The 15,411-nt window shown below is 41.1% G+C and overlaps 1 protein-coding gene across 1 annotated transcript; it reads right to left on the minus strand.

Annotated features, from left to right (window-relative positions):
- Nucleotides 1-432: 432 nt before the first annotated feature.
- LOC119219933 (cytochrome P450 2K1-like) lies at nucleotides 433-6,565 on the minus strand. The gene is made up of 9 exons (XM_037475453.2): nucleotides 6,261-6,565; nucleotides 5,756-5,918; nucleotides 5,096-5,251; nucleotides 4,851-5,011; nucleotides 4,509-4,688; nucleotides 4,275-4,416; nucleotides 3,382-3,566; nucleotides 3,113-3,254; nucleotides 433-3,035 (listed from the first exon to the last, which is right to left on the minus strand). The coding sequence occupies exons 1-9, from the start codon at nucleotides 6,450-6,452 to the stop codon at nucleotides 2,833-2,835; spliced, it is 1,524 nt and encodes a 507-aa protein (XP_037331350.2). The 5' UTR covers nucleotides 6,453-6,565; the 3' UTR covers nucleotides 433-2,832.
- Nucleotides 6,566-15,411: the final 8,846 nt, after the last annotated feature.

Here is a 15,411-nt window from a genome sequence, read left to right on the forward strand (position 1 = left end):
TTTAATAATTTTTGGGTCTCACGTTGGGGTATAAAGAAATGCTAAAAGAAATTGTTAAAAGGTTTCCTCACTGAGCTGAAACTCACTGGGCAGCGCGGAATGCGGAATAGGCATGTTCAAAGACAAGTTGCCACTTTAAAAAAAGGACCTTGAAGACTGAAATAGTTTCTTTGATTCACGGTAAATCATGCTTTTTTTTCAGGCATTTCGCAAGTCTATAAGTGAATGAAGTTGACAAACAGCACATTTTAATAATTATAAAGACTTCCTAGAAAACAAAACTCAAAAACAATTTTTTAAGTCAAAAGTTAATTTTTAATTAGTTTTTTTTTCGGTTACTCTGCATTTTGCTAGTGGGATAATTTTCCAAAATGCCAATCACCCCAACTTTTAGTTGTTTTCCAGTATCATTGACACCAAGCAGTCAACCAGAATTGGTTGTCAAGCAGTCAATCAAATATGTCAATAATGGTGTGACACAAAATGTAATGAATACATTTAAAGCTGCGGGCAGCGATGAACGGGCCTTCGCCTCCCCTTGCATGTCGGGGGGGCAGCGGTCAGCCGGATGCGCGTTGGGAAATGAGAAGGTTAACCTGGGATGGCATGTCAACCGGGCCCCTACATATAATGACCCTCGATCAGCCAGTTCTCACAAACCTTGTTGTACTGAAAGGATTTCAAAAGTCATTCATTTATTGAAGATCACATTTTTATACAGTCAAATCACACCTGTTTGAGTCTGTAAAACATGGGAGATGTCGATTCAATGTGTGGCTTCAGGCAATAACATGACCATGTTTGAAGTACTCTAAGAGGTGGAGAGCATGTAACGGTTAGCTGTTAGATCTTAAATGTCATTGATTCTTTAGGTTGATATAATATTGAAAAGTAGGATCACTTTGGTTCACTCAAGGCAAAGGACGACAGCTAATCACACCACTTTTGCTCCATCAAGAAATATCAACCTTTTAACTACACACACTGGATGACCACGTGGCTGTCTTCCTGAAGAGAGCTTTACTTAATAATTTTAGTAAGATATGCTTTTCCTCCAGGGCATTATATATATTGGTAAATTCAAATTGAATCAGTTAAGCCATGTACTTTTAGCTAAAAGTAATATTGTAGTCTTAAGGCAGAGGAGATTCCAGCAATGTTATCAATGGATTGTCAATTAAGGTTGATAACTTGTCTACCTGGGCTCACTTTGAACTTTCATTATTTCTGTATTCTGCATGAACTATGAATAAAACCATGAGAGCTCTAGTTGTCACGGTTTGGGTCTGCTCTATGTCTTATTTTGTAGTTTTCTTGTCTCTCGTGTCTCTGGGTGAACTTCACTTCCTGCCTTGTCTTGTGATTGCCTGATTGTTTCCACCTGTGTCCAATCACCTGCACCTCCCTTATGTATTTAAGCCCCGTGTACCTGTTGTCCCTCGTCGCGTCATTGTCTTAGTGAATAAAGAACACTTTCTGTAAGAATCCTGCGCCTGGGTCCTACTTCCTGTTCTGCCTGCACCAGCGAACCACTGTGACATTAGTGAACCTCTAAAGTGTGAAAGTTAAGTCATTAACTTCACCAAGGAGAGTAAACTGAATCCTTTTTTTTGTTAAATCAGCCAGACACGCAGTTAAAAAGAAGAAAAACAAATATACACTATGGCTCTATCGAAGCCAGGTCTTTCAAATGAAGAACCTGTGCCTATGCACTCAACCACTTGGGCTGTTGTGATTACGCAATCAAAACATGACCTAAAGAGGTGGATTCAACCACATTGCGTCAGGGCAGAGAATGCAATCCGTGGGGACTATTTTTTGCAGTATTATTCAATAAACACAATTTAAGTCACATCAGGAGTCTTATTAAATAAGTTGGGGCGATGTTCAATGTGCAAAACCTGAATAGAGGTTACTTTGAACAGAAATACATTACGTTAGAGCTGGCGAATTCTCGCGATAATAACAAACTCACGCGAGACTACGAGCGCGACCGTATGTGGCAGAATACATGTATTTAAATCCAAAGATGTAATTATATTGAACTGTCCTTGTTAGTTGTCTAGGTTAGATATGTTGAACTCGCGACCCGCCGCCGAACGGCTGCCCCATCCAGACCGCCAGCGCCTCCCCCCCCCTTTGGCGTTGCTTCAGTGAGCAGAGCAGGGACGGTTAATGGAGATCGCAGAGTAAACTTGTTCGCATGTCAAGCCGTATGTGGCAGAATACTTGTATTGAAACCATAGATGTTATTATATTGAACTGTCCGTATTATTTGTCTAGGTTACATATGTCGAATTGCGACGTTTGTACCGCCAGCTCCCCCTGGAGTAAACTGAATCCCTTTGTTCTTTCGATCAGCCGGACACGCAGAAAAAAAAAGAAAAAAAAGAAGTTAACATTTCTGTTGGGAATCGATCACGGGACTCCTAGGGGAATGACTTGGAGCGATGCTTAAGGCTAGGGGCTCACTTGAATATTTGGGACTTTTTTTGCCGAAGATTTCGTAAGAATCGAACCAGGCATCTAGGAGGTGTTCGCAAAAACGTGTTTTTCACCAAATTCAAAATGGCGGACATAAAACTGTAGGCGCATTTGCATACCATAATTGACTTTTTGTAGAGCAAATCCAAGAGCACCTTTGTGAAAAGGTTCCAGCTCAATCGGTAAAAAATGTCCCCATAGGGAGCATTTATGGGGGACTTTCAGTCGGCTCAGGCCCTAATAATTTCCACCCTGTGGTCATCATTTATACACATGTTTTTTGGCAATTTTGTGCCGCTTTAAATTGGCCAAATTGAAGAAAAAAGTTGATTCAGTGAAGTCAAGAATCTACTCATTTTGACTTCCCTTGCGACTGATGGCACACAACTCATGAGGTGAAGGCGTGCGGGTGAAGCTCACTGCTGGAGTCAGATCCAGATCATCCTCTTTTACTCCAGGTGGAGGAGTGAAACAGAAACGCTGTACGAGGGAAGTGAAGAAGAGAAAGAGCTCCATCTTGGCCAGACTTTCTCCAGGACACGCCCTGCGTCCTGTGAGGAAACACCCTTTAGACAATCTGAAAGGTGTATATTTGTATTGGAAAGAAGTGTTGGCTTGGTTCACTAACCTGCAGAGAAGGGCATGAAAGCGTCTCTCATGACAAATTTTCCGTCCTTGTCCAAGAAATGGGCAGGATTAAAGGTGCGTGGGCTCTCCCACTCACTCTCATCCCACAAAACCGATGTCAATAGAGGAAACACTGGGGTCCCCTTAAGAAAGGCACATTGATCATGATTACAATGTTTTAAAATGCAGTATGAACTACCATCTTTAAACAACTTTACAGACGCATAATTCAGCATTAAATAACCATAAAAATCCATAAAAAAAGTTTACCTTTCTTATAAAATAGCCCTGAAAAGTCACATCTGTGCTGGTTTGGTGACGCAAAGCGATGGGAAATATATTAGCAAATCTCTGTGTCTCATGGATGACAGCGTCAGCAAAGGGCAGGTTCTTCCTGTCCTCTGCCCTCACCTGACGGTCTCCAACCACCCTGCTCAGCTCCGCCTGGACCTGATCTGGAAATGACAAAATGAATTGAAAAGACACAGTGACTAAAAACAAAGCAGCAGTTCAGCATGCTTTAAACCTGATTATTTTTTACCAAACGTCCAAGAACCAAGTCTTTCCCAACACGTTGCTATTGCTCCATCAAAATGGCCCATGGTAGATAATTACCACATCACTGCTATTGTGTAACTCTCAGACCAGTAGAAGAATTCACTTTGGTAAAGAAATCAAGTCATTTTTCCAATTTAGCCAAACATTCTTATCCCGAGGTGGAACAGCATTCAAATGAGGATTACATCATGGGCAAAACTAATTTAATCTGTAATTTAATCTGCAGTTGAAGTTTCAAGTTACTGTTTGAGAGTAAAAAGTGGGGCTGCAATCTTAAGAAACTAGCAAGAGTATAGAAGCACTCTTTTCTTGTGATAGTAGCTAGCAGTACTAGCTAAATCGAGCAGGGCCTCCCTGTGAAGCTAACAGTTTGTAGAATACTGTTGACCATCATTGAGTGCAAGTGTAGTGCACTGCAGTGCTTTGACTGTCAAACTCAAAATTGTTTTGTCACTGCATTTGATTCATTGTTTACTTTCAACAAATTGTCCTGATTGTAATTGAATGAATAACCCATATATACACTATAGACACAGTAGTAAAATATTGAAATATTTCAACTTTACAGTTGGGGACTGCATCTCAGGTCTAAGCATATTACTTACCTTGAATTTGGGGATATTTGGCCATGAGCAACAGAACCCATCTCAGTGTAGTTCCTGTCGTATCAGTACCAGCCGTGAAGAGGTTTCCAGCAGTTGATACCAGGTTCTCAATGTTATAGTGTGAATCCATGATCTTCAAATCCTTAATAGGGAAAAGATTGAAACTTTTTGGTAGAAATATAATGGGGATGCGTTTTAAATGTGGAAAAAGGAAAAAACTTTTATCAAGAATACCTCTAGCTTCTGTTTGTGTGCTAGAAACGAGTCTACAAATCCTCTGCACATCTCAACATTCAAGGTTTCTTGTAGACGTCCGATCAGCAGTTTCATTTGTTTTCGGGTTTCAGCAACGTTCTTCTTGAGACGCATCCGGTTGTTCACCCATTGAAATATCAACGGGAACATATTTAACAACTGTTGGAATTTTAAAAAGGGAATAACACGTTTAGCATGTTTTTTTACTTATCATGAAGGGACAGAAAAAAGGGTTAATATGCAAGTCCATGACCCCAATGCGTCTGTAATTCTCACCATAGTTACGTATAGTTTATTTAATAAAAAGAAACAAAGTGGTACCTGTATTGAAGGAGAACCTGCAAGCTGCATGTTTTCATTTGCTCGGGTTATCATGAGTTTAAACGCTTCATCATTGTGTTCAAATCTGTTGCCAAAGACGATTGAAGAGATGATGTTGGAGACTGCATAATTTATTGACTTGGCATTACTGAAGGGTTGACCTACAAACAAAAATGAATGATGGAAAAAAAGATACCAATATGAAATTCTTGTGAAGACAAAATGCTATAAAGGAGACCAGTTACCTTCATGTCTTTCAAACACGTCGATCAGATACTGAATCTCATCAATGATTTTATTCTCTGCTGTTTTTTTGCCCATCCCAAAGTCTCTCAGGTTTGTCAGAGCGAAACGCCTCATTTCTTTCCATGATTCTCCGTTGCCAAAAACGATTCCATTCCCTGAAGTGAAATAAAGTACATATGCTTTTGTGAAACGTTTAGACAAAAACATATTTTCTTGTTGGAGTCCTGCCTCAAGTACCTTACTGCTTTCAGAAAACAGCTACCAGCGACATTATAAATAGTAAGTAAATAACTGCCTATCAGCTCAAAATAGTTGAAGCTACCAAACGTTGTGGATCACATTTCAGTAGTCAGAGCGTGCAGAGGCACTGTTTCAATACTACAAGCAAACATCTTGGTGTATCAACTATCAATCGTGCACATTGGTTCCCCTGTTGCTTTGCCACCCAGCTCAACAACCTTTCTTCAGGTCTGTTCTTGCTACTTTTGTCCAGACAAAGACGTCCCTACAACTATTGGATGAAATTAAATGAAGTTCTATTACAGCGGTCTACTTTGAGATGTTTTATGTTAACATTGTCATCAATTCAAATGTGGGTGTTGCCTAAACCATCTTATAGTATAAGTGAGTATTACTTAAATCAGCTGGTTAATACTTACTTTGTTCACCGCTGAAGTCATGGCTAGACGGACTGATATATCTCTCTCCAAACTCCGCAGCATGGTTAACCAGCGCCTCCTTTACGGTCTTGTATCCAGCTAGAATCACCACTTTCTGGGATCCAAGGTACACTTTGAACACTGATCCGTATTTCTTGGAAAGCTATGAAACACAAGCAGTAATCATTACAACGTTGAAAAAAATAATTCATATTTAAATTGTCAGAACATGACTTTGAATTCCCAACATGGAAAAAGAAGACAGAAACACCTGATAATGTCAGTTTCAGGAGCACATATTCCAATTCTGCCTTGAACATCACAGTTGAGGAGAAAATACATTTCTTACGTACACCAATATCTGGTCTGGTATCCCATGTTGTGTTAAAGCAATAACCTATATTACAAATTGCAAACAGGCATACAAATACCATTTGTTTGAAATACACGTGTGCAACCGGTCATTGAAACCACGTATCATCTTGCTCACAAACACATTACTCACATCAACAAGAGAGCGGTCCATTCTCTTGAGATCCAGCTGAAGCAAGTTACCAAGCAGGGGAAGAGGTTTAGGTCCAGGAGGCTCCTTCGTCTCGTCTTTGGAGCGGAAAAAAAAGGAGATAAGAACGCACATGAAGGCCACCATCAGCCCTACTGAAACGTAGGACTGGAAAAGATCTTCCAACATCATCATATTGGAACTATTGGAACGCAGCCCTCCCAAGAAACCTTTTAGCTGAACAGCTTTGTGAAAAGGTAGCTGACAAATATCTAATAGTGGCAGGCAGATCTTCTTGTCTTATGAACTCAATTTTCTGCAGAGAAGGCCCCGCCCCTTTAACCACAGCTGTGTAAAGCTCTTCATTAACTGTGAATGAGCTGGTCAGCCAATCAAATTTCTGATATAACAGTTACTCATGAGAAATCTTCTGAGATAAACAACAAACACAGAAATGAAAAATACTATGAAATATTATACATAAAACAGACATTGCAAAGTGGTTACAGGTAATGCATGTTTTGTGTTTTACTGTTTCATGGTAAAAGTATACATTTCTATACTTTTTAAATTCAAGAATTTTTTTCAGATTTTTGGAGAAAAATGTTCGAGAGAACAAAAATCAAATATTTGTTCATCCATAATACTTTTTTTACTTTAAAGGGTAGAAAATTAAAAAAAAACAGTCAGTGATGTCATTGTAGGATATTAAAAATAAATGTACCACCAGGTTCATAAATTAAGTATAAATAAAATGCATTTAATGTACACCAAAATACAACCACGATTCTGGAGATATGTATTCAATAAAGTGATGGGAATGTCGTAAAACCACTGTAATTTTTAAACTGTAATCAATAAAATAATACCAATGTACAGTTATGATTGTATTCAATGTAATATCTCACTCATCTCATCTTCAACCGCTTATCTGGAGTCGGGTGGCGGGGGCAACAGCTCCAGCAGGTGACCCCAAATTTCCCTTTCCCGGGCTATCTAACAGCTCTGACTGGGGGACCCCAAGGCGTACCCAGGCCAGTGCACAGATATAATCTCTCCACCTAGTCCTGTAGTACAATATATTCGTATGTTATGACTCAGAGCATCATAGTAAATTTGCAGTTCACCTCCCTGCCTGAGGGGGCTGCTCTATACTTTGCCTTGCTCTCTGTCTCTTTTCTTTTTGCAGATGATTGGACGTCGGGGAATAAGAGGGATCCTGTGGGAGCCAGCCAGGGCTCTTTTCCCTGTCTCTCCTGCTTCCAACCGGGCCATGCTGCACCTCGTGGATGTTCGGGTGGTGAGGGGGTTTAGCAAGGAGGTCGGTAGGGATGCCAAGCCCTTTGTGTTTGTTCATGTTTTATCCTGTTCCTTTTCGGGTAGGGAGAAAGGTAAAGACACTTGTACTTTGGTTTGTTTCATTGTGTGTTCTAGGGAACGTAGGGGACCTGCACAGATTGTTTTGTTTGTTGTTTTGGTCCACGCTCACCCTGAAGAGAGTTCATGACCTCGTCCTTGTAATAACTAACCATTGTGAACGAGAACGCTGCAGGTGGGGAGACTTGTGTATGCGGCGCTCGGGCTCCTCTAGGCCGGGCGTAACACCATTAAACCATCGCGGCTAGCTAAGAAGCCTGCATTTATTTACAAATGCCATTTTAAAGTCATCTCATAGCAATGTGTTATTTTGTCTAGCTGAATTCGGATGTGGTGTATACATTTATTTAACTTGCACTACAATGATGGTAATTTATTGAATAAGCTTCAAATGAGCATGGGGTGTGATTCGGAGTGTGTGCCTCACAGTGTAGTCTAGAGAACAAGTTCGGACGTTAAAACAAATCCTGTTAAATTTTCTGGTTTGTTTATCTTTTGTAAATTATTATGCACAAGGAGCAACCTGTATTTTTGCAATGTGAATTTGCAGTTCTGCTTTAGAATAAAGGGTTGAAAATTTAAGATTTTTAATGCTTTTTTTTATTGGTTGGCATTGGTTTTTGCTACCGTTTACATAGAGCATCATTTAATTAAAAATAATACTTTTACAGTTGTTCATTTTCATGGTATATGTCCAGAACATAATTACAATGACATAATTTCACTTTTTAAATTATGATGAATTGTATTTCAACACAACTTAATCATTTATCAGCTGAGCAAATATCTACGTATCTAACAATTTAAAGGTAATGAGTAAAACAAGTGCAAATACATGAAGTAACAAATGTTTGAATTAGATTAAATCCTATAAAGACTTAAGCCACATCTGTCTGGAAGTTCGGTCCCTACTACACACACACACACACACACACACCAAAGCAATGTGAATCATACAAAGCCGTAAATTAAAGTGAATTACTCTTAAGTGAGATTTTCTTCTATTAGGACAGTATCTCCATTCGTGTCACTGGCGTGAAATCAGAGGGAATTTTTACGAGTAAGGATGACATTTGAATCCTCAGGTGAACTACAAACAAACCTCTCTGATGTAAATTTTATGGTGTAAAGTGAAGATAATAAGGCACGTCTGAGTCTTCAGCCTGAGGGTTGAGAGAGTTGACAAATAAACCCCTTCTTGCAACGTCCATAACATCATCTCCTTCCAAAGCCTGGTACACGGCCTCGTTGTCTTGCCTCCTTTCAAAAAATGAAAACACCTGCAATGGGGGCACGAAAGATGGTGCATTATTTGTGAAGCTGGTATACTTTCTAAAATGTTGTCTTTATGCTATTCATCAAATCGATCCCTCAATAACCTTATTGCATTTATAAATACGGTTGCCAGCGACATTACAAATAGTAATTAAAGCTGCAAGCAGCGATGAACGGGCCTTCGCCTATTCTCGCACGTCGGGGTGGGGCGGCGGTCGGCCGGGCTCGCGGGTCAAAAAAGACTAAAGAGACTAAACAAATCATTCTCGGGGCTGCCATTCAAACCCGAATCTTTGGCCTCGCGAACGGAATCCACCGACGCCGGGCTGTTGCCCCGCTGCAAAAGACCTGCAGAGTAATCATTACGGGTCTCGGGCACGATGACCACGATAACAAAAAGATGCATTCCTGTAAAATAAAGGTAGAGTCTGAAGCGCAAGAATCACAGCAAACGCTCGTCTCGTTCTCCAGTTTGCGTCCGTATAATTGATTCAACACACGTACAGTTTACATCCAGTGCATTTTTCTTGTCCTGTATATCTTATAGACGCAGTCTCAATCAAGGTTAATTCACACCTTGGTTTAGTCGAGGTAGAAGGACGACAGCTAACCCCACCTCTTTTGCTCCATCAAGATATGTTAACTTTTTAACCAAACCCGCTGGATGACGAAGTGGCTGTCTTCCTGAAGAGAGCTTTGCTGAATGAAATAATTAATAATACATTGACTAAGATACACTCTTCCTCCAGGGCTTAATATATCGGTAAGTTCAGTTTGAATCAGTTAAGCCATGTAGAAACTTTGCATTGACCCAAGTCATTAAAATTAAAAAAGTTCCAAGCCATCCAGGCCTATATGTCGTCAAGACAATTGAGTAGTTGTCCAACAGAGTTATCCTTTTTTGTTTTAAGATAAAAACCATAGCTGTTATTACTGCCTAATATAGTTCCAATTGACCAACTACATGAGACATTTCCACACCATATTGACCGTGCAATCTCTTCTTCAAACTCCGTTTGAAAGAAGACCACTGGCTGAAAAACAAAAAATAAAAGAAATGGGACCGGACCAGCCACAAATTAACATCAGACAGCAGGTGAAAGACAAGGAAGCGTCGTACACTAGAGGCTTTTCGCGGACATGGTACACTAGGAAGCCGTGGCTAACCGGCTGTGGAGTAACTAACTCGCTGTTTTGCTTCCCTTGTTTGCTTTTTAAAACCGCAGCGACCGATCGAGTCTGGTGTGAAAACGGTGTTCAGGACATGAAACATTTCATCTCATCTGCTACTCCAAGCACTCACCATCTCATCTGCTCCTCCAAGCACTCAGCATCTTATCTGCTCCTCCAAGCACTCAGCATCTCCTCTGCTCCTCCAGGCACTCAGCATCTCCTCTGCTCCTCCAGAGATGCTGTTGTGTCCCTGGAGGAGCAGAGGAGATGCTGTTGTGTCTCTGGAGGAGCAGAGGAGATGCTGTTGTGTCCCTGGAGGTGCAGAGGAGATGCTGTTGTGTCCCTGGAGGAGCAGAGGAGATGCTGTTGTGTCTCTGGAGGAGTTTTATGTTTTTTTTGTGTGTCTGTCTTAGAGGTGGTTTGCTGTACGATTTATGTGAACACTGGAGACAATGTAAATAATTTTTATTGACTTGCTCACCATTACAATTGGTAATGCACAGTCTTCTTCATCTAGTGGTTACTCCATGTAATAACAGCGACTATTTGCCTCTTTGTGTATATTGAATATTGACGCAAATTACAGCAATTATAAGTTCACCTTGTATGACTTGGTTTCCTAATATGATGTGTATGACTTGGTATGACCTTGTCTTTGAAAGAACAATATTTGAAATCTACAAGGACATTCTAAATTCATAATAATTACATTAGATGCTATTTGTTTTTAAGTCGTTACTTTGGTGTTAATGTAATAAATAAACGGCAGAAATCTCCCTCAGCCCCCCCTACTTTTTCCATCACCAGCCGCCACTGCTTAACAGTAACCCGTAATATCACAAAACGTGTTTGCATCTCCACCCGTATGTTGCTTCCCAACGGAGCCACCAGCTCACTGTGATTACGCAATACAAAATGGCGGAGAGTGCGATCTTTGGGGACTATATTTTGCAGCATTGTTCAATAAACACAATTGAAGTCACATCAGGAGTCTAATTAATTAAGAAAGGGCGATGTACAAAGTGCAAAACATGAATAGCGGTTACTTTGAACAGAAATACATTACGTTAGAGCTGGCAAACGCCAGGTCACTCACGTCTCCCCCTCCAGCTCCACACATACGGCAGCTGTGCCCAGCAAAAAAAAAGTATGATTTCGTCGGGACTCGATCTCACGACCATAGGATCGGGGGGCGGTCTCTTACCAGGAGAGCTAAACCCTCTGATGGCTCTGAGAATTCGAAAACTCACTGAAATAGGATTGGTCACTCTCCGCCAAAAATTCAGGTAATATTCACACTAAAAAAATTATAACTGCCTTCCTGTTTGTTTTAGAGAAAATTCCTCAGAGACTTTTTTAAGTCTCCCTTTAATACATTTGGTAAAAAATCAGCGGACTTGTCAGTCAAACAGGGTGCGGGCGGGGCGTCGTCAAAATCTTCCAGGGGGCGCAATGGAGGCAATTTTTCACTTTTGATCCAAAACTGCACATCAGGTCTGTAAAGGTCATCACGTAGGATACTCACAGAGGTTTTCAAGAGTTTTGGAGTGTGCCGAGGCTCAGAAGATGTGCTTGAACTTTCATGCGAATATGGCGACGTCACAGCCACAAAGTTGGTCCAAAACTCCCAATTCTCACTGTGAGCCATCGTCACAGTCTTACGTCTTATATTCCCAGATTTGAAGTTGATCAGATTAAAGGGCTGGGAAATGGACATGTAAATGTACAAACTTTGCATTGACCTAAGCCAATAGGTGGCGCTATACTTTTTCGAAAATCACTGCATGGCATTACTTAAAGGCTTACACAAGCATCATGAATATACATTTATAGCCAGAAATATCAATGTTCCTTGGAGTTATACCATTTTACATTTTGGAAAAAAATCGTCCAAAATTGTCCAAACTGCACGCAAGCTCACGCCCAGGTGGTTTTATGAAAACTCTTGATTTTAATAACTTTTGACCCCAAGGCTGTCAGGAACCAGTTGCCAGATTTTTAAATGGATCGGATTTAAACTCTCGGAGGAGTTCGTTCGTTTGTAAATGCAAAAATTGAAGGAAATGGCCAAAAATACACAGAATCACTACAGCGCCCCCTAATGTTCAAATATTCTGGGAAAATTTGGGGATGTTCTAGGACTCATTGTGAACATGTCCTCAAAATTTGGTGAAAATGGGGGTTGGAAAAAAAAAAGTTATAGGACTTTGAACTTTCAGGACACAAACCTACAAACTTCATTGGTCCATAACTTTATTGAAAAATGAGATATCAACATTCTTTCAATAACTTTTGATCGCATCGAGCCAACGATCATTTTGCCGAAGATTTCGTAAGAATCGGATCAAGCGTCTGGGAGGAGTTCGCAAAAACGTGTTTTTCACAAAATTCAAAATGGCGGCCATAAAACGGTAGGCGCATTTGCATACCATAATTTTTTTTGTGTACAGCACATCCAAGAGCACCTGTGTGAAAAGGTTCCAGGTCGATCGGTAAAAGTAAAAAAATCAATTAACATTGCGGCCACTTTGGGGGGCGCTAGAGAGTTCTTTTTTTTCTCCTCTAATTGCGGGACCCCAATCATACGTCAATTTTGCGCACTTCTGATGCGCGTGCAAAAATTCAAGAGTTTTTGAACATGATGAAGTCCCCAAAAGTGCGTTCGAAGTGGCGAAATAATAATAATTAAAGCTGCAAGCAGCGATGAACGGGCCTTCGCCTATTCTCGCACGTCGGGGCGGGGCGGCGGTCGGCCGGGCTCGCGGGTCAAAAAAGACTAAAGAGACTAAACAAATCACTCTCGGGGCTGCCATTCAAACCTGAATCTGCGGCCTCGCGAACGGAATCCACCGACGCCGGGCTGTTGCCCCGCTGCAAAAGACCTGCGGAGTAATTGTTACGGGTCTCGGGCACGATGACCACAATACGTATCACAGCAACACTTGTCTCGTTCTCCAGTTTGCGTCTGTATAATTGATTCAACACATATACACATCCAGTGCATTTTTCTTGTCCTGTATATCTTAGATATCATAGATGCAGTCTCAATCAAGGTTAATTCCCAGAAATATCCACCTGTAATTACCTTAGCTGTTATTTCTGCCTACTATAGTTCCTATTGACCAACTACATAAGGGATATTTCCCCACCATGTTGACTATGATAAACGTATACAACTCTTATTCACATATGGACGTTGCACTTTAGAATGTGTATTGATTAACTCGGCATGTACCAAACCATATTGACAAGTAAAAAAAACAAAATATGACTAAACATGACTGAATAAATCACCGCCCAAAACATGTTAAAGATAAGTGGCATTATAAGTACAATTTAAGTGCTACCATTTGTTAGTGCTACGGTTTGCTAGTGTTTTAGTCAAGGTAGAGTCTAAAAAGGTGTGTCTTGAGTTTTCGACGGAAGATGTAGAGGCTCTCTGCGGTCCTGATGTCATCAGAGAGCTCATTCCACCATCTGGGAGCAGGACAGCAAAGAGTCGCCATCTCGTCGAGTGCTTTTCTCTCAGTGAGGGAGGAACAAGCAGCTTGCCAGATGCAGATCGGAGTGCGTGGGTTGGGATGCAGGGTTTCACCATGTCCCGGATGTAGACTGCTCCCGATCCATTCACAGCGTGGTCCGTCAGTACCAATGCTTTGAACTGCATGCGGGCAGCCACTCGTATCCAAAGAAGAGAGCGGAGAAGTGGTGTGGGAGTATTTTGGAAGGTTGAAGACCAGTCGAGCTGCTGCATTCTGGATGAGCTGCAGTGGTCGAATGGCGGCAGCAGGGAGACCTGCCAGCAGAGAGTTACAGTAGTATTTGGTGTATTATCAGAATACGATTAGGGCTGTCAACAGATTATAGACAATTAACTAGTTAATCACACATTTTGAAAAACATTTATCTTGATTACAATATTTTTTTCTCTTATATTAACTGTTTACAGTTTAGTAATTTGTTGTTTCAACTCCATAATGAGCTTGACGTGTGTATATTATTTCATTGGAATGAGGGGCATATGAATCATATCATTTAATGTTAGATTCATGCTCATTGTGAAGGAAATGAATATATAACATATTGAAAAGCATTGAAGACGCACATTACATTACGTGTCATTTAGCTGACGCTTTTAAACAACAAAGTAGTTAGTTAGCTGCTGCGAGCACGGTTCTACTCAGTGTGTAAATAAAGTGATTCAATCGGGCCAAGTTATTTAGGGCACACGGAAACGTAAACAAAGTGGCGTTAATAGCGTGAAGAGGTGTCTTTTGACGCTGTAAAGCTACCGTAGTTAGCTTAGCTAAAAGACGTATGCTGGGTGAGACTGGAGAACGCACAAGGAAAACGTAATCACTCACCGTCAAAGGCGTTTCCACTTCGTTGAGTACATGTGGACGTAAGCACCGGTGTGTAGTTAGCAAGCTGGCTGACTGGCTGCTCCATCCGGCAGCCGCTAGCTCCACTCGCTATCCCAGTTAGCTGTCCGTGCCGTCGAGCAGATATAACAAGCCCTTAAACAAAACGTACCTCACTGGCTGCACACATCCAAGAGGGAATGAGAACACTTTGCTTACATCCACATAGTAGTAATAGTTCCTGAAGTATAGGTGTGTAGTTAGCAGTTTAAAATACGGAGCGGTGATACTTTGCCTGTTCAACACAAAACCGGAACATGCGCAGACTACGTGCGCGGCTGTGCGCACGTAGTCTGCGCATGTCCGTCAACGAAGAATAGGGAATTCTGGGTGATGAAGTTCTTTAACTTAAAATTTCCCCGTAACATCTATTTACATCACCAAACGTGTTTGCATCTCCACCCGTATGTTGCAGAATACGTGTATTTAAATCCAGATGTAAATATATTGAACTGTCCGTGTTATTTGTCTAGGTTAGATATGTCAAACCCGCGACACGCTGCCGAACGGCTGCGCCGTGAGCCAGCTGTCCTGCATCAGCCTTACCTTCTTCTGTCAGCTGTATGCGCGGCCACGGAGCAGTTTCTGGCCTTAAACTGAAACGAGTTTGACATACCTGCTCTTAAGTGTACAAAGTCCATAACCTCAGCAAGGAGAGTAAACTGAATCATTTTGTCCGTTAGATCAGCCGGACACACGTTTAAAAAAAGAAGAAAATAAAATAAGTTCGTCGGGAGTCGATCCCACGACCATAGCGTCGGGGGGCCAACACCTTACTCACTGAGCTATTCTTCCAGATGGATTTTAGAATTCGAAAAGTCATTGAAATAGGATTGGTCACTCTCCGCCAAAAATACAGGTAATATTCACACTATAAAAATTATAACTGCCTTCCTGTTTGTTTTAGA

Source organism: Pungitius pungitius, chromosome 12, assembly GCF_949316345.1.
Source record: "Pungitius pungitius chromosome 12, fPunPun2.1, whole genome shotgun sequence".
NCBI lineage: Eukaryota > Metazoa > Chordata > Actinopteri > Perciformes > Gasterosteidae > Pungitius > Pungitius pungitius.

Excerpts from the sequence above, each read along its gene's own strand:
- LOC119219933 (XM_037475453.2), bottom strand. The coding sequence starts at position 6,452 with ATGATGATGTTGGAAGATCTTTTCCAGTCCTACGTTTCAGTAGGGCTG. Across the intron at positions 5,919-6,260 it reads TGGACCGCTCTCTTGTTGAT|CTTTCCAAGAAATACGGATC; the intron begins GTGAGTAATGTG and ends TGTGTTTCATAG. Across the intron at positions 5,252-5,755 it reads TGACTTCAGCGGTGAACAAA|GGAATGGAATCGTTTTTGGC; the intron begins GTAAGTATTAAC and ends ATTTCACTTCAG.